General features: G+C 35.1%; 2 protein-coding genes across 6 annotated transcripts in view; one reads left to right on the top strand and one right to left on the bottom strand.

Moving 5' to 3' along the window:
• The window catches only part of trim23 (tripartite motif containing 23), a 52,005-nt gene extending 49,233 nt beyond the window's left edge, over window positions 1-2,772 (top strand). For 3 of the 4 annotated variants that reach the window (XM_087269745.1, XM_087269746.1, XM_087269747.1), the window contains one exon: window positions 282-2,772. In XM_087269745.1, the coding sequence (XP_087125871.1) occupies window positions 282-461 (180 nt within the window). In that variant the 3' untranslated portion in view covers window positions 462-2,772. 4 annotated transcript variants of the gene reach the window in all.
• On the bottom strand, window positions 2,438-23,543 carry ppwd1 (peptidylprolyl isomerase domain and WD repeat containing 1). 2 transcript variants are annotated; one of them, XM_087268659.1, is made up of 11 exons: window positions 23,405-23,543; window positions 23,079-23,181; window positions 22,096-22,199; window positions 21,848-21,968; window positions 17,311-17,758; window positions 17,022-17,212; window positions 11,907-12,096; window positions 11,646-11,827; window positions 11,179-11,260; window positions 4,319-4,515; window positions 2,438-2,982 (listed from the first exon to the last, which is right to left on the bottom strand). In XM_087268659.1, exons 1-10 carry the CDS (start codon window positions 23,523-23,525, stop codon window positions 4,321-4,323), a joined length of 1,737 nt encoding a protein of 578 aa, XP_087124785.1. In that variant the 5' UTR covers window positions 23,526-23,543; the 3' UTR covers window positions 2,438-2,982; window positions 4,319-4,320.
• Between the last annotated feature and the right edge of the window lie 594 nt (window positions 23,544-24,137).

Genomic DNA, 24,137 nt, shown 5'->3' with positions numbered 1-24,137 from the left:
CAAAGTGGATTTTTCTGTCCTTAAATTAGCAAAAATGGATTCCGAAACGCCCTTAATGCATTTGTGCCCTGCACCCCACGCTTTGCACTTTGTGCATGGATCGTCAAAATAGAGCCCTAGGTGTCTATAGTGACAGGTTTCGAAGCTTCGACTGTTTTGGTGTTTCATGAAGTCTCGCTCAGCCCACCACAGCTGACAACATTGTCATTTGTATTAATTTGTTTAGTTTTCATCTGGATTTTAAACTCCTGTTCAAATGTTTCTAATTGGTGTCTCTGTAGGACGTCCCTGGTGCAGTGTCTGTGGAGGAGATGACAGAGCTTCTCAGCTTGCACAAACTGTGCTGCGGGCGCAGTTGGCACATTCAGGGCTGTGATGCCCGCAGTGGGATGGGGCTCCATGAGGGCCTGGACTGGCTCTCTCGCCAGCTGGTGGCTGCTGGGGTTCTGGATGTGGCCTGAGGGACTCTTCTACTCAAAAGACTTAAACCTGAAGCCTGTCCATGTCATTTGCACAGTCACTCAGATTATGTTTACCCACAATACCACGTCTTCATCCATTAGTAGATATACTACTGTGCTTGTGGCTCAATGGTGTACATAAATAGGAGTGCTTTAAGGGGTTAGTTCACTCCAAAATGACAATTGCTGTTTCAAAGACATTTTATGAAGATGGTTTTAATTGAAATTATCAGATTTCTTTCTCTCCTCGCGTTTTGGGTAAAAAGAATTTCAATGAAGAGACAGAAATGGTTCAAATTTGATTAAAAAATATATTGATTTGTGTTCTGAAGTCTAATTAAAGTGTTATCTGGTGGAAACAATATAATGGTGAACAAATATAACAGCAGAATTTTCATTTTGGAGTGAACAAGGCAACATGCTGCTGGTTACAAAGTATGATATTTTGACTCTCCACTTTGTCGAAATGTTTGTTTTTTACAAAGGAGAGTCAAAAACTCTATTTGCAGATGCTGTCCTTTAAGTTTAAGCTGCATGATTCTTTTTAAAACAAGTAAACTAATCAAACTTACTGTCAACGTCTGGTTAAAGGAATAGTTTACCCAAATATTATCATTTACCATTCTTTTTTCCTTAGAACAGAAAATAAATCATTTCGAAGTTGCCATTGACATCCATAGTAGGAAAAACAAATACTGTGGAAGCCAAAAGCTGTGTTTTCCAACATCCTTCAGCATATCATTGTTTATGTTCAACAAAAGACAGAACTTAAACAGGTTTGAAAGAAGTGGAGGATGAGGAAATGATGTTTTCGTTTTTGTGTGGACTATCTATTTAACCATGCTCTTCTTTTTATTGTAAGTTCACTCATTTTGGTCATTTAATAGTTACTAATGAGATATTTTAAGCATATATAGTAGATGTGCTTAAGCAAATATTGTTCATTTTTGTACAGACGCCCTCATAAAATCCCTACAGTATTGCGTGGAAATGGCACAAGGTCTAAGTAGATCTATCAAAGGTTTTAATCGTAGGTAAATCCCCTTAGGTACAGATGAAACTAAGCATCAGATAGCCTCCAGATTAATGGTTTCAGCAATGTGAAGTGCCTGTTGACGTGTCTGATTAGCTACTCAAATACTAGGAAAGTTCATGTGATCAAATCTATTGCCTTTGTTTAAAAGTTACATGGGGTGACTTCTCATAAAACATGTATATGTTCCCTATAATTTTTTTTAAAAACGTTATTTTTTTTTATTGTAAACATTATTACCTAGCAGTTTACTAACATATTTTATATTCTCTTAGAATTAGTTCACCCAAAAAAGAAATCCAGGAGTTCTCTCGTCCTCCATAGACTGTAGCAATCCTGATATGTTTAAAAAGGAGCCATAATTACTAATCAAAATGTTGCATGTGACTTCAGTGGTTCAACTAAATTCATACAGAGCTTAATAAACACTTTAATTTGAAAATCGTATTCTTATTAATTTAAAATGTTTAGGCATTTTATTAAACAGTGGAGTAATAAAAATTATCACTAATAATTATATACATACTTATTGGTTATGAAAATGTGAGTGACAAAAAAAAAAAGCAAGCGTCATTTAATTTCCATTATCCAAAATAAGTTTTTATTTTGAATTTGGGGACCTACACATTTGTTGTAAGATTCACCCATTATTATCAATGTCATCAGCTGTTTTTTTTTTTTTTTATAGCTTTTGTGAATTTCTTGAGGCTTTAAATGAGCCTGTAAATATTTATTTGTGGTCTTAAGACTGGTGCATGGGTGTAGGTGTTTTCACCGTGTGTGGAAAAATATGGATGTGTTTGTGGCAAGAAATGTTACTGCTTATTTATATTTTAAAAGGAGGATTGTAGTCATCATGGATAAAACAAATGTAGTTTAATTTCATCAGCTTAATATTCGGCTAGATATTCATTTGTTGCAAAAAGCCTCTCATCTTAGTATATTTAAAAAAAAAAAAGGCAGATGTTGTTACATTATATTAACTCGTTTATCAATTTAATGCAAATGTGGCTGTATGTAAATGACAGTTTAGTTTTAGGAACCATCCTTTGGTTTGAAACGTTGCTCCTCATTGCTATGTAATGTTAACTATATTTAGGTGAAAAGCATGTGTAAAGATTCCCCCTAGCCCTGGCGCAGGACCCTCTGAAGTTGTAAAAGATGTTGTTGTAAATGTGAGATCTGGAAGCCTCTCGAGAAGCACAGTGCACACCCATTTGTTGATAGCTTTTTGTATAACCATTCATAATATTATGCTATTAAAAACAAAGCTGAAAACACTGTTTTTTTTTGTTTTTTTTTTTATAAAAGGTGCTTTATTTTTACAAAAATCGGGCTGCACGTCTATTTGACAGTGATATTAATGATGCTGATGTCTTCATATGGTTTGTCGGTTTTGGGGTTGACTTTTATGTTGGAGATCCTCTGGACCACCTCCATCCCTTTAGAGGTCCTTCCAAACACTGTGTGCTTATTGTCCAGCCAGGGCTAATTGGAGAGGAAAGAGAGAGAAAAAAATTATTATTTATTCAAATGTCATTCTCCCTACTGTGAGTGCTGTTTTAATTGGCGATTAATCTTCTGTTTGCATTAATTCAACTTTTTTTAAAACAATCATTAATTATTCAATGATTAATAAGGTAATTAGTTGTAAAAAAAAAAAAACAACCATATTAACCATATTGATGGCCAAAAACATTCCACCAATAAGAGTAAAGAATAAGTGTAACAGAGTTATTGATTGTGTATGTGTTGAACTATTTTATAATTAATAATAATAATTCTTTACATTTATATAGCACTTTTCTGGGCATTCAAATTTAATGTATCAGTGTGCAACTTTATCTTTATATATATCAACTTTATTTTTATATATCTCTGCAAATATTCACATTTTTGAATGATTACTTCTATATTAGATGAAGCTTACTGGTAAGTGGTGCTATGGTGAGCAATTTTAAGAACAGGCCAGCAGGCAACACATGTGATCCTCGCGGGCACCATGTTGGTGACCCCTGAGATGAAGCCAATTATGATATCGGGATGATAAGGAGACCATGATGGACAGGGGCCAGTGGGAAAATTCGGCCAGGATTTTTAACAATAACAAAAAATCAGGACCTCGGTTTAATGTCTCATCTGAAAGATAGTGCTCAATGAGCAGTATGGAGGCCTCATTTATATACTGGAGCATTAGGACACACACAGAGACTTCAGGTTGAGCGCCACCTGCTGGTTTCACTGACAACAATTCTTTGATATTTAAATATAAATGGTGAAAAACTTTAAAGAATGGGGATAAATATATTCTAAAATACTATTCAAAAATTTGGAGTCAGTATTTTAAAAAACGATTTTAAATTTAAAATGCAATAAAAACACACATTAAACGGGAAAAACATGTAAAGATGTTACAAAAGATTCATGTAAAACAAAAGCTGTTATTTTTAAACATTTTCATAAATAAAACGATCATGATTTCCATAAATTATTATATTCCAAACAACTGAAAATAATACAAAACATTTGAGCAAGAAATCAGTTTTTGAATAATTTAAGAAGAATCAAGTGAACCTGAAGTACTGATGCTGACAATTTAGTTTTGCATTAACGGAAAAGCAATCTTAAACATTAAATTGGAAAGGAGTTCTCAACTGTAACAATATTTAATTCTTTGGTTTTACTGTATTTTCCAAAAAAACTAAATAAAAAATGCAGTCTTGGAAGTTATATCAGGCTCCGAACTGACTTTAATCTTCAGAACAGTGGCTTACATCTTAACTAATTCTTACATTCTATGAGAAGGCTAGTGTATGGAACTGACTATTATGGTCTTACGGTTGGGACGACAGTGATGAAGAACTGTGAGCCGTTGGTTCCTGGTCCTGCATTGGCCATGCTGAGGGTGTAGGGTCTGTCATGTCTCAGAGTGGAATGAAACTCATCCTCAAACTCTCCACCCCAGATGCTTTCCCCACCCATGCCAGTCCCTGTGGGGTCTCCAGTCTGGATCATGAAACCCTGCATGCAGAAACATAATTAAAAAAAACAACTCATTCACACAAATATCATTATTGATAAGTGGTGGAAATGTTTAGGGACTTCAGAATCCAATGCAAACGATTTTTGACCTACATTATTTCCCATTCCTTAGCTTTAAAAATAAGCTTTTTCAAGCTAAGGCTGGGCGATTAATCGAAAAATAATCGATTTGACAATCAGAACCTATAATCAATCTAATTTTCCCAGGTCAATTTTTAAAAATATTTTCCACACTGAGTAAGGAGTCATGTTGCACATCTGTCTGTTCCACCTCTGAATGAGCAAGTTTTAGCTTCTTGTACATTAATGTAGCATTGAAAAAAAAAAACTCTCATGAAGAAACTCGACAGAGCTCAGAGAAACATAAAACTTGCTACCAGGCTAGCGTTTCAGAAGTGTTATTACAGAAAAACACAAACAGCACGCTGAAGTAAAATTAAACGATGATTGTAAGCTGTGCCAGAGATGCCTTGAGACGACATATTTTCAATTACATTTAAATTATTATTTACATTAAAAGTTTTGGTCACAGACGATGCAAGAAATGCACCGTTTGAAGTTATTTACAGGGTATACAAGAGTTATTTAATTTAGAAAAGATACTGCTTGTTTTCTACTTTTAATATGAAAAGCACAGAAAATAATTTTATTGTTGCCAAAAGTTCCAATTTATTATTTTTTTTTTATTTTCATACAAGAAAAAGTGACTGTTGGTTTTAGGCAGTGTGTTGATGTTCAATAAATCACAGTAGATATGTGTGTTTTCTTCAATAATTTCAAAATCAAGTAATGCACCCTTCATTCAAATATGTATGTACAGTTGAAGTCTATTATATATCTATATATATAATCGTTTATTAATCATGATCGAGCTAAGATGTTTAATTAATCAAGATTAAGATTTTAGGCCAAATCGCCCAGCCCTATTTTAAGCTATAAATTTTACCTAGGCATGCCATTTTTTGGAACCGATACCAAAATTCTGCGTATCGACCGATTCAGATGCGATCCTGTGCAGTTTTTTAAAGTTTTTTGTTAACATAATAAAGTTTCTATAGTTCTGGTGATAAACATAAATAATATCTTCTTTAGTAAAATATAACAAACCTATAGGCCTATGGTATATGACAGATGGCACAATCTAACTAAAAATGATGCTTACTATAAACTATGGGCTACATTATTTGAGCATTTATTATGACGTTGATGTGATTTGTTGTGGTCCAGCTTATGTTTCTTTTTTATTATTAAGATTTTTCTTTGAAAAATTTGCAATAAGCTACCCTAATCATTGGTAAAATAACTAGAATTTTTTGCAGCCTGATAGTTTCCTGCAGGTTTAAAGCAGACTAAACTAAACTTTAAGGCCATGTTTATTTACTTAATAGACATTCCTTCGCATGTACTCGCCGTAAGTGAGACGAAGAAACTGAAAGCATGTATGAAAAATATATTTTTTGAAACTAATTTCATTTTTTTTTTTTTTTATGTATTTATGTTGGTCAGTTATCTACAAAATAAACAAAAATATTTGAGGTAAAGTTTAAAACAAGGTCCGCTTTTAGGCCTATGCTTCAGTGTACAAACTGACAAATAGGTCTGTTAAATAAAATATCATTATATATATATATATATATATATATATATATATATATATATATATATATATATATATATATATATATATATATATATATAAAATTACGATTAAATATTCACAGTTTTAGAGTAGTCTATATAAGGCTAAGTAATTTCCTGTTAAAGACTGTTCTTATGCGCCGGGCTCTCAGTTTCACTTTTAGCCTATTGATTTAATCAACTACTTTGACCACAATGGGCCAGGCTTTACAATCTATTGGCACCACTTAAAGCAGGGGTTTTCAAAATTTTTCAGCTGAGGGCCCCTTTGTGTAGGGCGAATTCTTTTGTGAACCTCCAAAAAATAAAAATGACGCCACCCCCTCAAATTAATAACTGTACTTAAATTTTTTTTAAATTGTATTATTCAATACAGTTATATTATTATATATTATTCAATAAATTTATATTATTCATTATCTGGATTAATTTTTGTAAGATGTCAGTTGAGTTGACATGGTTTTAGTGCTTCAATCTATTGATCAAATCTTCATGCGCAGTGTTCATTGTGGTCTGCTCTCACTTGATTCCATCAAGCCATATTTTGTGTACGAGTCGCCACTTTACAGTTTTTTTATGCCATTTTTATGCTTTTTTTCTGCCCATGCACAGCTAGACTCTTCTGTGTTTACCCTTACAGCTGAGAGTCTAAATGTATCTAAAGATTTAAAGCTTTAAAGAGTTTTGTCATTCATCAGCCTGTTAACAGTTAACTGTACTGTTGTAACTAGCAATACTACAATGGAGGCTGTAGTGGTTCAGTGTGTTTTGTTTATTTTTATTCCTTTTTTTTGTGCACATCATAATTTACTCAGGTCGACAATCCTTACTTACACTGATAAAAATAATTTCCTAAATGCAATCTAGAATTGGGTATTCAAGTTCAAAGAGCCACAAGTTTTACTTTGCATAATTTTAGAAGCTTTGCTGACTTTAAACTGTTCATACCAGTTTGTTCTATTAATAATAATACTGAACATTACATTTAAATTAGTTACACAATTAAATATGGGAAAAAGTGGAACATCTTGAAAAAAATGCATTTATATTCAGAGTATTAAAATTTGATCAGATATGTTGAGCTCCATTAAATACAGAGCACTAATACATTTTAATATTTAATAATTAATTAGCCTTATAACATAACACAAACAGATACATTATAATTTTTATAGGCTATAGTGGTTTTACTTAGGGTGTATACAATTTAGTTTTTTTTTATCATCCAGTTATGAACCAATGTGAGTAAGAGGTCCACTGCAGAGCTCATCTAGCTGTCATTAGTGTAACAGGAGTGAAACTCTGAGAACTCGCTGATGTGATGACAGCTCCATTCATTGATATGGCAGCACTTTTTGCTTTACAATTTTAATATGTTTGTTTGCCATGCTGCAAAGAGGACCGTCTGATATTTGTACAATGCAAAGTGTAAAGCCTGTCACACTGTGGACGAGGTGCAATTTTGTGCCGTTTCTTTAAAATGCTATTTGTTCCTTATGAGTGAAGCCTGCGCAGAGAGGCGCGCACTCCGCAGCACCCAGCTGATCGGTTACTTAGGAACGCAAGCCATATACAGGGAAGTGATTTCAGCCACCGATAATGTTCTTATTGATCATGTATTTTAACTGAAATATAGTCAGTTAAATAGACCTGAGCATTCATTTAGTTGTTTAGCATAAAAGAGGTAAGCGTAAGTGATAGGTAAACGCCGTCAGGTGCAGCAGACAAGCGCCATAAATCACAGGAAGTGCCCGGCCAGAAGCGCTTATTCAATAAAAGTCCCCGTGCACAGAGGCGGGCCGCTGCGCTTCTTTTCCTGTGTCAGGAAAGTGTCAACTGCATTTAAATGACATAAGCATAAAGCTTAATTTTTGCAGTACTTTTGAGCTCAAATTATAATAAAAAATATGTTAACCTTCAAAATGATACGGGACACAAAGTTCATCCATGTTTGCCCATTGATTACCCCTCATCTGAAAATTTTTTTCGGCCCCCAGTTTGAAAACCCCTGACTTAAAGTATTTCCCTCGGAAAAATAAACTCAGTCGGAAGAATTAGAGAACATAAACTTATTGTAAGAATAATCTTACGGAGCAGAGCATGTCACGTCTACGCAGCCAGTGCCTGAATGAAGCACATAACTGACAGCGAGCAACCCTTCGATATACGGACACTTCCAAAACAGCAGCACAAGGGGGAGAAATCAGTGCGTTGAAGATCTGTCCAGTGTATTACTAAGCCTTTTCTCATTTAAACTTTGTGTGTGAAGAGCAAATAATAACTCTCTCTACTCCAGTGTTGTGAATGCAATCTGCTGGTCTAACATACACAGCGCAACATGATTTCAAAACAGCAATGATCTCCATGTAGCAGGTCAAAATGAAGCCATTTAATGAAAAACTAAATGCATTTCTTCACTGATTACTTATCTTAAAGGGGTGGTCTAGAATGTAATTTTAAGGCTTGGTTGTGTTTATAAGATGCAAAGCAATGTGTGCTTATGTTTCACTTGAAGGAAATCGCGTAATTTTTTCATATATCTCACTTTGATTATACACAGCTACTCAGCTAACATGAAAACGACTGTCATATTTCCTAGTTCCTCTAAAAGGCCCGCCTTGACACTGATTGGTCATCGTCATAATGTGCTGCTATTGGCGGATCGGCTCCACGTCACGCCCGTAAATGCACATGCTTTTCTGCTGTGTAAACATGCAGTCAACCTCGCGCCCGCTCTCTAAAATAACATCTGACAAGTGTCTGTTACTAACGAGTGAAAATGGGGTCCGGCTCCTTTAACAGCATCTGTGTGTGCGTCTATGTGTGTGTGTGGTGTGAACTTTCTGTAACAAGCGCATGTGCGCGGGACTTTCTTTTTCTCTGATGCTTGGATTAAGTTATTTTCTCTAATATATCGTGACAGAAGAATAAAGCACAAGATGTGAGATGCTACCTGTTGAGCCTTGATTTATTATTCTGCTGCAACCACGAGTCAGGTAGGCTAATCTGTATTTTTTTTAACTCTATACGTTATGACGTCTTTCACGAGTATCCGGAATATGCAGGTGTAAGTAATATGAATCATCCACATATCTTTTGTGACTTCATTATCTGAGAAATAATGTGTGAAACACATGAAAAAGCTGCCTGAAGACAATCAGTGCAGTCGCGCACACACATAAGAGACTGTGCTGGTGGAGTGAGTGTGTGTGTTTACAGGAGTTTGGAATAATGTGAGTTTGTAGCTAAATCGTTTGCCCGCAAAGCAGCATTTTGCATTGTTTACATCATTGCTACAGCATACCGTTAACGCTAGACACTGTACATGTCATGATCAATTTTAACAAATAAAAACATTTACTTGTAGATCACAACTTCTGCTTTGAGGAGAATTTAGCCAAATCCAGCACTGAACTGGGAGAGATTCTGGAGCTGTTTTGTCAAATCATGCTTGCTGATTAGTTTATAATTTTTAAATTTTGTCTTTGTGTTGTGTCCTTTGGAAGCCCAAATACGCATTTAGACGCATTTTTAGCTTCATCTCTGCTATAACGTTACAGCACTTCTGGCTACGGCCCTTACCTGCATGCGCAGTGTGGGATGCGCAGTAAATGAACTTGTGATGTCACAGGGGGCGGAAGTATTTTTTGTAGTCCCCAAAATTCGTTCATTGTAGGCTTTGCTAAGCTAACTCTGTAAAAATCAAGGTCTCTCTTAGCATTGAATTTAGAACTTTTTACATTCAGAGATGTTGTTTATGTTCACACAGCTACATTACACATCAACTAAAGTTTAAAATATGAGATCGTAGTGGACCACCCCTTTAAGAGGAACAAATAGTCTTGGAGAAAATTTTTCGAGTTGTCATAAATATGACATGCAGTTTGAATTGTGAATAAATGAAGAATGATTGACAGGTGCAGCGGCGGGAAGCGCTGAACTGAAAATGAATTTAACCACTTGAATATTCATCTGTACTTCACATTGAACTATAAAATGGCTTTAAAACATTTCGGATGTAGGCCTACATGACAACTTTCTTGTGCCTTATAATAGGCTACCTTCATGGCTTTTGTTTGCTTATAAATTAAACAGACTATAGCACAAGCGCAAGATCGGATTAGGATCGGTACCAGCTTGCTGATACCCGATCCAGCAAAAATATGCAGTATCGAACAGATATCTGATCCAAGTATCGGGATCAGTGCATCCCAAATTTTACCCAAAAAGGTTGCCAAAAAAATGAAGTTTCTATTTTTTTTTATATGATTGGAATACATGTGTGATTGTACTGCCATCTTAAAAAAATATATTAACAGTTAAAATCAGTTTGAACAAGCTCAGAATGTAACATAAAAAAACAGGTTACATAAAATTATAAAGAACCAACTGTTCTCATTCTCATATGCTTTGAAATTTGCATTGTTTTATTCGATGTTTGACGTAATCTCAACAAACACAAAAAGATGAGAGTAGCCACTCCCCTCTAAAAAACAGCTCTGCCAGTGAGAGTGGTTTAACTCAAGTGCATCAAATAAAAAGCAAATTTAAAGCATCTTGAAGGGGGCAGGGCATGTCAGATACTAGAGAGCATTTGACTGATAAAGATTTAATAAGAAACTTAATTATGACTATTAAACAATGATTACGTCTTATAAACGCAAATTTTATCACTTACTGATATGCTTTTAACAACATACCGATATTATATATATACACTTGTCTATCATCATATTAATGCCACCCGGTCTGCATTCTGTAGAGATCCTAATGTCGCGCCAGCTTTAAAATTGATAAATTTGTCCATCTTTGTTCACATTAAGTGAATTCAGCAGCATACATACATCCATCTATTTTTTTCTGTTTCTAGCTTGCACCCTTAAAGTCATATTTGCATACATAATCGATTATGAACTTTTGAGAATCAATTCAGAATCTTTATGAGAAACCATAGATTCATCATGATCCATTCGCTTAGCCCTAGTGTTGATCACTACCTCCTACCTTGATGACTCGGTGAAAAATGTGGCCGTTGTAATAACCGTTCCTGCTGTGAACACAGAAGTTCTCCACAGTTTTGGGGCATCTGATGTGAAAGAAAGAAAAAATAATATACATAATACATAATATAAGATTTCATATGAGATTCAGTGATTTCCTGAAGATAAATACCAAAACATAGCAAAACTGGAATAACTACAGCAGTCGCGATCGTCTGATCTCATATTAAGCAAGAGACTGCGATGACATATGATGACATGTGCAGGTGCTGTTCCAATTCTTAGGGGTAATATTTGAAGCCCTTCCCCTTAACCCTCGGTTTTAAGGGCCAAGGGGAATAGGTAGGGGTGCAAAAATATAGTTGGGATTGGTCCTTACTTACAATCACTTAACATCTTAAAAAACAAAAACAAAAAAACCCTCATATATACTCAAAACCCTCAAACATACTCATATATATATATACATACTCGACAGGAAAGAGTTTGATGTGAATGTCACCCATAGTGGTGTGAATGATGGCACTGTCTGACACTCTTTTTGGTCCTTCCGCCTGTGTGGCTGCCATCACTTCCTCTTTAGACGGCTTCTCGTTGAAAATATCACGGTCAGAATCAGCACTCTTTGTGTCCTCGGGCTCTCTTTTTGTAAACTGCTCAAAAACACAACACAGTATTAGATTCTCTATCAGAAAGAAAAAGAGGAGATGTGCTCAGGGGTGGATTTTGCACCATGTAAAAGCGGTTCTTCTTAAAGGCAGTGCAGAAGATGGTGGGGTCTGGGTCAGAGCTCTGGAGTGCTGGGTTTTCAGAGGCTTTCATCTCAATTGTTGGTGCCGCTTGCATGGCCTTTGCGACTCCCTGAAACAGACTCAACTGCACCACACGGATGTTCTCCTGCTTGCCCAGTATGCGCACACACCTAGACAGCCAGAAAAATTTACAACAGACACACAGACAAAAGAGAGATGGTTTCAGAATGGCTGATGTAGGCCATTTAATGTAGGCCATAGTTGTGGCTTAGAGCAGGGGTGTCAAACTCTATTCCTGGAGGACAGCAGCTCTGCAGAGTTTAGTTCCAGCGCTGCTTCAACACACCAATCTGTTGGTGTAAAACCAGTCTAAAGCACTCAATTACATTGATCAGGTGTGTTTAATTAGGGTTGGAACTAAACTGTGCAGAGCTGCGGCCTTCTAGAAACTGTGTTTGACACCTGTGGCTTAGGCCCCATTTACACTAATATGTTTTAGTTTGAAAACGCATAAGTTTTGCTACGGTTAGGCGCTCCATCCACACTACGCCAAAGATTTCGGGCGCCTAAAACTGAGCGTTTCGAAAATGCTGGAGAGGCCGTTTTCATTTAAAAACATTGCTGCTCCGTCTCAGTGTGAATGGGGAAAAACAGAGACATCTGAAATCGGAAGTAGGGCTGCAGGCATTCCCCTAACTGAAATGGGTTTTTCCTTAATATTAAGTAACCTACACACAGTTCAGTCCTGCATCCTTTCCTTGTAAGTTCAGACTTCGCAAGTTTGATATGGAAAACCAACTCTTGAGGATCTTCAAAGGGAACAGTGTACTTTATAACCTCATTCACATCACCCTGGCTATGTTGTTTCACTTTATTAACAATAAAATGAAAACATGATTTAAGGAACTGCTATTTTTCTTTTGATATTAGCAACTTCACACACAGCAGAAATGTTGAGGCGTCGTGTAGCTGCATATTTATGAGCGTCAACTTCACTGAATGCTTATTTATGACAAAAAAGAGCCTATAACATCACTGGCTCCTTTCATTCTCATTGAATATACAAAACTTTTTTGTTGAATATCAGTTTTAATAATCAATAATGACCATTAAAAATTATAATGTACAATAAGTTTATACATTATAGGAAATAAAGGCAAGCAATTAGTCAATATACCGAATGTACATGGTTACATTAATTATTAACTTATCTTTACGATCAGCCAAAACACGTTACCTGAGAACAAGTAATAGATTCAAAAGAGAAAAGTCAGAGAATATGTTGTTAGATATAGACAACAAGATGAATTAAATCTCATGTTTAACAAATATAGTGAGATTAGATCCAGCTGTAGATTCTTGATAAACAGTCTGATGAGCACAGCTCTTATCTGGGTAGATGACTGCCTGGAGCTCAGACGTCCACATTCGCTGCAGTGCATGCCAGTGTGTGTGTGTGTGTGGTTTTCAGTGGTGTGGTGTAGACAGAAACGCTACGTGAAACGCTAGTGTGGACGCAGATCGTTTTCATTTTAAATCGCTGTTTAAAAACTAAAACATACTAGTGTAAATGTGGACTTAGAGTCACTTTGAATCTAATACATTATGCCTCTATAAAGTGACCTGTCCGAATAAAGCTATATATTGTAAATAAAATATTTTTTAATGTGGCAAGAAACAGTTAATGTATTTTTTACAATCCTACTTTCACAAAATGTAAATATACTATACTTTTTTTTTTTTTTTTACATTTTTTGTGCTTTTTGAAAAAAAAAAGTCTTTACTACCATTAATAAATATTTCAGCATAATTTGAAACACAATGTACATCCTTTCTGCATGTGTGTTTGTAGAAAGTGTAACCCTGTGTAAGTTTTGTATCAATTTATTATAATTTTAGTTAAAGGGCACCTATGATAAAAAACACCTTTTTTACGCTGTTTGGACAAAAACTGTGTGTAGGTACTATGTGTTCACACTCGTATTGGGGTGATATAAAGACAATAAATCTTTTTCAATTTCCTGACATTAAAATAGCATCCAAAACCCTGAAAGTTCTTACTGTAATATTTCTCAAAAACATTACGTGAGATCTGCTTCCTTCATGTCTGTCTGTTGTCTGATGCCGAGGCCGGAGATTGAGGCACACTGACAGGCACGTGGTAACGGTGGGCGGGGATGACTAGCATTAAAGGCATAGTCTACAAAAACAGCTACAAGATGCTCAGAGCTAAAACTGACATTCTTCTGAAAGGTATAATAAATATTCTGATGGGTTTTTTGAGCTCAAACTTTACAGATACATTCTGGAGACACCAAAAGCTTATATTAAATCTGGAATTAATTTATCAAGTTAAACTAAATTTAAAAATGCTGTCTTCACTGAATGTGACTGAAATGTTTGTTTTCAGTTAACATTAATTCCTTCTATGACATAAGCATGTTATTTTTTTGGGTTGAATTTTAGCTAACTATAACCCTATGGTATAACCAAGTAAAAATTAAGAAAATTTTCCTTACTTCCTAGATAAAAGGTTAAATAACTTACTATTAAAATATTACTATTATTCAATTCAATTCTAGTTACCTTCATTTATATAGTGTTTTTACAAAGTAGATTGTGTCAAAGCAGCTTAACATAGAAGTTCTAGTAAATTAAAGCTGTCAGTCCAATTTTCAGAGTTTCAGTTCAGTCTAACTTTCACCGCTGAAAGTTCAAACATGAAAGACCAAATTCATCGATGCACTGAAATATGTTTTTTTAAAAGCTGTTTTTTCCACATGTTAAACAATATATTCATTTAGTTTTTTGTTAGGTTTAGTCACACCACATGACAACCTAAACTGTATTTAACTATATCATCTGGTCAAATTATCTGATAATTTAAGAAACTAATTTCGTTGAAGTGATCATGAAGGTTGAGAGTAATCTAGATCTTCACTTTACTGTATATATTAATCATCAGCTGGTAAAATATTTTATAAAGAACACTTATATAGATACTCAAAACACTTTACACATTGGGGGGAAACTCCTCATACACCACCAGTGTGTAGAACCCACCCGGATGAAGCGACAGCAGCCATATTGCGCCAGACCGCAGACCACACACCACAGACTAGCTGATTGGTGAAGATGACACAATGAGATGAAGTCAATTATGATATGGGGATGGTTAGGAGGCCATGATGGACAGGGGCCAGGGGGCAAATTTGGCCAGGAATGCCCAGATAACTTCTACTGTTTTTCAAAGAAAATCCTGGCATATTTAAACTCTGCGTGCCCGGTACCGGAGCAAAATGACGTCATCGGGAGAATAACTATAGGTTTAAGAGCTCTGTCTGCATCAATAACACCATATGACCTACTGGGTGAAAGCTTAGAATTATTTTCAACTGATGCACATAACTTTAATAATTGTTGCACGGTAACAAAGTTATTTACACTTAATTTACACTCGATGTATAATATCTCAACCCTCCCGATTATGTACTTTGTTTAGTATGCATATTTTTTACATCGCTAATATTAGACACACAATGGCAAGTAATACGTCAAATTAAAGCTCTCATTCCCGATAATAAGGATCCATTGTTATTTTTATTGATTTACAATCACATATCTAACAGTCTTCGAATGAATCATAAAGTATAAACTCGTTTTTTGTAAACATACAAGGGAAATTATTGATCATTTGCTCCGTGAGCTGCCGGAGCTAGCACAGATAGCCAAACAAGCTACATCATCTTTTACCTTAGGTTTTCCTCAGCAAAATAAGTCAATTTTCAGCGTTTTCTGAGGAAGTGTGCATCAGTAAATCCCTGCTGTGTCTTGTAAGTGCAAAACGCAACAAATTAGGGTCATGATATTCCAAAAATAGGGAAAATATGATAGCTTCGACCTATCCAGATGAATTACATATCACTGGAAAGGTGAGATTCTCAGCTTTACGCTGATGTATCGCGAGCCGATCAGCCAATCAGTGACTAAGATATTGCATGACAAACAGAAGGAGCAAAAAAGTTGTGATTTTCCACCCTTTGGTTGAACTAACATAATTATTGCATACTACATGATAAAAACAAAATTATTTTTTCTAGTGTCTACTGATACATGCTGGTAACAATCAAAACAGTCTGCAGTTTGATGGAGCATACAGGGCCTGAGTTATACACTTTCTAAATCAGGCTTTAGAACAAAAAAAAACTAAAAGTGGTTATTGTTGAGGTGGTTCATCATAGGACAGGCAACATATATAATAATATTTATCACTTTCAGCAGTTCTTTTTGTAATTTCAAAGGGTTTTCTGTAAAATTACATTGAGATTTTGCATTTATTATAGTGTATGAGGGTATGGGAAGACTTCAAAAATAGGTAGGCAGAAATAAAATAAAAAATGGCATTTTTCCTCCTTGCAGTTGGAATGGAATTATTCTCACATAAATTGTTATAATGAAAAAAATCCTTTTTCCTGTGTTTGCTGATACCTGCTGGAAAGAAATAAAATTGTTTCCAGGGTGCTGCAATTCTCCAATACTGAGGTGCACATTTCCAAACTTATATATACAACAATTGTTTTCAATTTCAACTGTATTTTATGAAAAAGGGTTTCCTTCCAAATATACCAAACTTTTGTATTAACACCACTGCATGTGGGTATGGGAAGCTTTTTAAATCGGAAGGCCAAATTCAGGAGGAATTACCCCAAATAGCCCCAGAGCCTAACTGGTTAACAACCACAGAGAGTCCTTAGTTTAACGTCTCATCCAAAAGATGGAGCTCACTGAACAGTATAGAGTCCTCTCCACTATACTGGGGCATTAGGGCCCACACAGACGGCAAGTTAAACACCCCCTGCTGATCTCACAAACACCACTTCCGGCAGCAATCTAGCTTTCCCATGTGGTCTTCCATCTAGGTACTGACTGGGCGCAGCCCTGCTTAGCTTCAGTGGGCAACCATGTTAGAGTTACAGAGAGCTAGCTGCCGACAGTTCCACTTTGGCAGAAATGACTTAATGTACCTTCCCCCACACCCCTAAATGAATTTTGCTTTAGAAATAAAAAATGTGTGTATATGTTGTGTATTCTCTACCTGTTAGTCTCTACGTTGATGACTTTAATGCCTAGCATGGTGCCGTAAAGCACAAAGTGTCCAGTCTCATCAAAGATGATGTTGGTCAATCGTATGCCGTCCACCTTCTCCAGCTCTCTCTCCACTGCCATTCTGCGACCAAACTCCATATCAGGCAACTGCTGTCTCATCTGCTGGAGCTCTGTAAACATCTGCAATTACACACAGACCACAGATTATACCACAAGCTCATACACTGTGCACATGTTAACCTTTGAAAATTATAAATAATCATAAAACACAAACTTACTGTTAGTGATTCGTCAAACACCCGCATCAACTTCCCAGTGAGAAAGCGGAAAATCCTCACTTTGCGGTCAACGGCAATGGTGGCCATTTTCTTGCCATCTTGAGAGAAAGCCAGGCTGGTGGGATACGTTCCACATTTGGCAAACTCATACAAGTCTGTGTCGGTCTTAAACTCCCAGTCCACCTGCCGCGGAAATTTGAATTCGCTCGGGAGCCCCGTCCAGTATTCTAGCATTCCCGCTTTATCGGCAGATACGATGACACGATATTTGGGATTGAGGCGGATCTGAGAGAGTGGTGTGGTGTGCATCTTTTCGAATACGTGCAGGGGCTGATTACTGCCACGTCCATCATACACAAAAATCTTTCCAGTGGATTTCTCAGAGCAGGCGATTGTTGAAATGGCGTCTCCTGGATTATAAATCCACTCACACTGGCCTGGATGGAAGCTGGAGAACAACAACAACAAAAAGTAGAAAGAAAAAAGTATTGAACACGTCATGTTTTTTTCAGGGTATGATATTTCTAAAGGACCTGTGAACATGGAATTAAACCAGATTTTGGTAAAAACCCAAACAATACAAACATAACAATAAAACAATTAAAATATATATATATTTTTTTTAAATCTGAAAAATGAGTTCTTGTGCAATAACAATGAAATGACACAGGGAGAAAGTATTGAACTACTAAAACGTATTAAATACTTTTATATTAAGGCTTTTTTGGTGATGGCAGCTTAAAGATGCCTCTCATATGGAGAATGAAGTCACATGAATTCCAGGTGTGAGTTTATCATAGACTTCAACAGAGTGTAAAAATCTTGATGGTTCTGTGGGTCTCGTCTATCAAATCGAAGCTTTATTTTGTATTTTATATTGGATTCAAGTCAGGTGTTCGGCTGGCCCATTTTACAGCTACATTTTCTTTCTTTGAAAGCATCTGAGAGTCTGCTTGGCTGTGTTTTGTATCATTGTCTTGCTGAAATGTCTGTCCTGATTTCATCTTCATCATCCTGATAATGTAGATGTTGGACTGAAGCAGCTAATTTTAATTTACATTAAGGGGCAGAGGGTTAAGGAATAATGCTAAGAGATTTCAGCTGCTATCTGGGCTTTCACTGCCTTTCTACATCTCCCGTTCTTCATGTGTTCAATACTTTTTCCCTGCTCCATTTCATTTTAATATGCATCACGTAATTTGTTTTCTTTGCATATAGATATATTTGGTTGTTACTAGGGATGCACCTATATGGATTTTATGGCCGATACCGATAATTCTTCAGACTTGGAGGCCGATAGCCGATATATATATAGGCCGATAATTATAAATATTTCAAAATGTTTTATTTTTATACAGAAAACTTAATAAAAGCAGAAACTCTGCTCTTTTAAACTGAATAGCCTATACTCAAAGCAAAAAAGCTATGATTTCAAAATTATATATTCAATTATATATAATCTATATACACGATTTCACACAAATCAGCATGCAAAAATGCATTATTTCATTTTCTTCATAGCAAATTAACATGCAAATTGACTGTTGCATAAAATTAAAAAGGTTAAATAACAAAATGGGATTTAATTAACAAGCAATTTAAATATATTTTAAATAAGATGAAAATTAAAGAGCTAAGGACTAAAGCCAGCTCAAATGTTCTTGAATAAAACGGGTTACAGTAATGTACATGTGTAAAAATATGTCATGTCCGAAAAAGCCTTTTTTTAGAGGTGTTTTGACAGTTCAGAGCCACAGTACAAGTGATAAAGGTCTAATCTGAAGGTCTAATCGCTGTTTTAAGTTATCCAGAGCTGTATGAATGTACAAATCTTGAATATCACGATATTATTTATGATAAACTGCTGTGAGGGTGCAGATTTGCCCTCGGATTTTGATACAAACCTGATCATTGAGCTAAGATGACTTTTTACTATTAAATATTACAATTTTAATAACACAGCAACACTTTCGCACAATCGATACCCAGCTGATTCAGTCGTTTCATAAGAGGACCCCGCTTCTTCTCTTCTTTTTTCCTTGTCAACATAAAGGCCGTGAGGTGCGCCTCGTTTTCGGCCCCTTGTTCAATATTTAACTTGCGGGATGATAACGTATAGCCCGTGCCTACAGACACATTTGCCAAAGAAGCAAAATGGAAGAAGAATATTGCTGTTTAATACAGACGTGTTGATGCTAACCAGCGCTGATGTTGACCTGGATCTGCGTAATAAACGCAACAAATAGGCTTTACTTTTTATCTTACAGCTTATAAAGCATGTATGCACATTAATGCAATATCATATTTAAACAACAAAACTCTTTACAAAAAGTCAACATATGCGCACGTTTTTTGTTGTCTTTTATCACGCAGCGCGCGCACTTGAACCGCGAGGGAGAGAGAAGAAACCATGTCAGGACACATTCTTTAAAATAATGATTTCTATTAAAAATGTAAAAGGTTTTGTGATTTATAATAATAACAGCGGGGCATTAAATAAAGGCATATTTTCCGTGGAGCGGGCAATTTGAGGAAGTCTGCGACTTTTATTTGACGGAAAAAAAAATATGATTGGAAAAAAACAGCCTATGCCGGTTGTTAAAAAGAATCAGTCAGTATTTTCGTTTTGTAATATAAATTAATTATTTAAGTGAAAATAATTTAGGGCAGTCCTATTTATTTTATTCATTTTATTTAGTTTATTCTGCTCTTCTGTGCTAAACACTGCAGGTGCGTGAAAATGCTCTGTTGTCTTGTTCTATTAATATGCTAGCATGTAAAAATAAATTATTTTTACATTATAAGTATTTTAAAATGCAATATTTAATGTGTCGGACACAAAATAGACACGTCAATTTGTTTAATATAAAATGAATAGTAATCTGACCAGTTAACCGTTAATAACGCGGTTGTCGGTTAGCAAAATTAACCGAAATGAGCATCCCTAGAAGCAACGCGTTGATAATAACAAATAATTATATTAGATTAAAAACCTTCCGTAAAGTTTTTGTTAAGCGCGTCACGTGTGTAGGTCAGTTTGGGATGTGTATGTGTGTGTGAAGCGAAGAGGGAGAGACAGAAAAGAGGAGCGCTTTTTTCCAAGTGGTGCTCGCTGCAGAGCCATTTGAGGAGAGCTGAGCTCCAGCAAGGGGGAGCTTAAGCTTGAGCTCCACCTTTTTTGCACTTCTTCTACGAGTGAAGTCACTGGGGGTAGGGTTAGGGGTGGGGTTGTTGTACGCATTAAAACAGCTTACAGGAGGAGGAGCGACAGCTCATGCTCCCCCTCGCTGGAGCTCAGCTCTCCTCAAATGGCTCTGCAGCGAGCACCCTCTCCTTTTTTCGGGTCCTCTTTAATTCACCGGCTGCAACTGAAAGAATTAACTCCAAAACTAATGTTATTCGACCCTGGAGTAATAAGTAAATCTCCCTGCTATCTCTAACACAACAAATAGACAGAGCAGGAAAGGCTTTCATATGTAATATATTTTCCTGAGGCGATTTGAAGCAAAATACACAATGGCACTCAATCAAACATATCTACAATGATAAGGATAATGGTTACTTACTGAGTTATTAACGCACAGCAATACCACGTGAGAAAAGGACTGACTTTGAAGGAATAATCAGTGTGAGGAGAGATCCATGAACAAGTCTGAACATGTTCCGCCCACGCGTGCGCGTCAACAATTACGTAATTTATCGGCTTAAACATTTCGGCTTAATTTAGACATCGGATCGATAACGATAATCTTAAAAATAGCATTTATTGGCCGATAACGATATGGCCTCCGATATATCGTGCATCCCTAGATGTTACCAACATCCAGGGAAAATTTCAAGTCAACAGCACATTCAGAAATGTTTTCGAAGAAAAAAGGGTGACATGTTCATTACTTTTTTACTCATTTAAAAAAAAAATCATATCAACACAGAAAATTGTTAACATGATATTGTATAAAACAACTCATCATAAAAAGTAATACTTGATACAGTTTTTTTTTTTCAAATCAGCCAAATATAAGTGATAATAATGTATAAATAAACAAACAAATGCAAGATGCAATAAAAGTATCTATGTAAAGATTCCTAATCTAAACATACACACCTTGGGTCATTAAAGATTAATTTATATAAATTATAATAAATCATCAGGAGTTTAATGCCATTGCAGCAGTCAGTGATTCATCTTTTCGACCACTAAAAACCTAAATGTGTAATAATGACTGTAATAAATCTGTAATACATGGATTTAATGGCTAAAATAAAAATAGGAAATACACAACCAAATGTTTTTTCTAACATTTGTATTATTTTGTATCGAAAGAAATGGTAAATGTTTTGTAAATAATTCGGAGTTAAATGTGGTCTAGAACAAAGAAATAGCAAAAATACAAACTTACAAAAAACGTATTAATTTAAAACATATTTACACTCATCATCTTTCCATTTTGACAGGTAATAATCAAGGAGAAACCCCAGGGAGTTTCATTAAATACAGACAACAAATTTGGGGACAGATATGATCTTAAGATCTTACCCAAGTTTGAGCATGTTGATCATGTCAAAGTTGACTACATCAAAAACTTTCATCGCTTGATCATCACCAACAGAGCATAAAAGTGCTCCCTCCGCACTCACGGAAATGCACTCAATCACTCCTACACCACAAAGAGAAACAAAAAAAATATTTACACATACTATTTTTCCATATTTACTGAACGTGACTGCTGTTCTGCATTGTGAACTGCCAAGTGATTTCTAGGGTGCTGTTCAACAAACACAAACCCAAGTGGCTGCGGAAGTGCTTGACAAACTCCACTCCTTCATCTTCTTTCTTCTTCCAGAATTTGACATGTCCATCTTGACTTGCTGTGAGGATAAAATCAGTTCTGGAATGGGGGGAAATTATTAAAGCTGTATAGAAGTGTCTTGAAAAATATCTAGTAAAATATTATTTATTGTCATCATGGCCAAAATAAAATAAATCAGTTATTAAAAATGAGTTATATAAACTATTATGTTCAAAAATGTGTTCGAAAAAATCTTCTCTAAGTTAATCAGAAGTTGGAGCTAATAATACAGCGGGGCTAATAATTCTGACTTTAACTGTATATACACATATTTTTATATAAAAATAATTAAATACTTTCTCAAAATATGCATGTATCTATATTTACACATAATAAGTATACATAGCACATCCATTTAAATTTTTAATACAAACTTTTATTTTGGATGTGATTAATTTGTTCCCAGCACTATATATAAATAATAATAATAATTTATAGTACAGTGTATTTAATACAGTACATTTTTAAATCATTTATAGTATAGATTTTTTTGAGACCAAGTTTGTACTATAATGAAATGCATCAGTAATGGTCAGTAAATACAATAACAAACAATTTTCATATATATATATATATATATATATATATATATATATATATATATATATATATATATATATATATATAAACACACACACACACACAGACAAAATCACATTAAGATCTCAAATGCTTTAAAACTAATGTAGAAAACTAATATTTTCAAACGTATCATTATACTGTAGGTAATGTTTTTATAACATTGAAATAGTACAAATTAATTTAAAATACATTAAAAAAACTAAAGTTACTTTAAAAAGATGGTGGGTCTATGTAAAAATGTGGGAAATGCAAGGAGAAACCTAAATGAATGCAAAAAACTATACCAATAACGTTCAAAAGCTAACCAGGTCATGGCAAAAATTGGAGAACACTTACTTGGAGCAAACAATGTGTGTTATAACATCTCTGTGCATGTAACTTCTTTCATACATGGAGGCAGATGGTAAATTATCCAGGTACAATCTCTCAAACTCAAGAACTGCAAAAGAAGACACGAGATCCATTTAAAAACAAATCTCAGTAAGAGCCAACCAACTAGTGATAAACTGTTATACGTATTTAGTTGTTTCAAGAATTAATTAACTGCCAGTCAAGACAAATTACAGGCAAATAACTTAAAGCCTAAATTTCATGCCTACAGCTCACTGTATTTTTATAAACAGCCAAGTAACAGTAACGTTAATCAAATCAACGTACATTACCTTTTTTCTTTTTGGTTTGTGTGGCCTCACTCGGCATAGGACCAACCCAATTGTCTTCGTCTTCATCTTCTTCCAGTTTTCGTTTATTCTCAGAACCATCACTGCTCACGTCGGTCGCCATTTTCAAATAAAAGTTTATAATTTTTTCTTCGATTATTGTTTAAACGTAACACTGAGTTCTCAGGGAGCATACCGCCATCTACAGGATGGGCGACGAAAATCAGGGTCAGAATCAGTTTTATCGCCAAGTGTGCTTCACACACACAAGGAATTGATATAACTTCGTTCAAAATTTTACTTAAATGTAATATTTTTTTGCTTTCATTTATAGGTGATTTAATTTTATGGTACTATATTTATGCAGTAGTTGGCACAAACACCTCTTTCTCAGTTTGTGTGAATTTCAAGGGATTCAAGGTTTATTATTACAACATATTACAATTATTATTATTATTATTATTATTATTATTATTATTATTCATTAATATTTGCATTTCTTTGATACAAGTATGTGGTTTTTATAATGTTTTTAAATAAGAGTATATATTTTTATTTCTTTAGCTCAAAAGGATTCAATATCGATTTGTCAACATGCCTAGCTGTTTCATCTGAAGGGCATGTTGTTACACACTCAAAATAACATTTTTGCTACACATTAAAAATACTTATTTAAAATGAGCTGAAAAAATACAATTGTGGAGATTTTTTTTTTGGAAAACGCAATCAATCTAAT

Source organism: Danio rerio, chromosome 10 (assembly GCF_052040795.2).
Source record: "Danio rerio strain M-AB ecotype USA chromosome 10, GRCz13ab, whole genome shotgun sequence".
NCBI classification, from domain to species: domain Eukaryota; kingdom Metazoa; phylum Chordata; class Actinopteri; order Cypriniformes; family Danionidae; genus Danio; species Danio rerio.
This window is presented reverse-complemented; position numbering and strand designations above follow the sequence as displayed.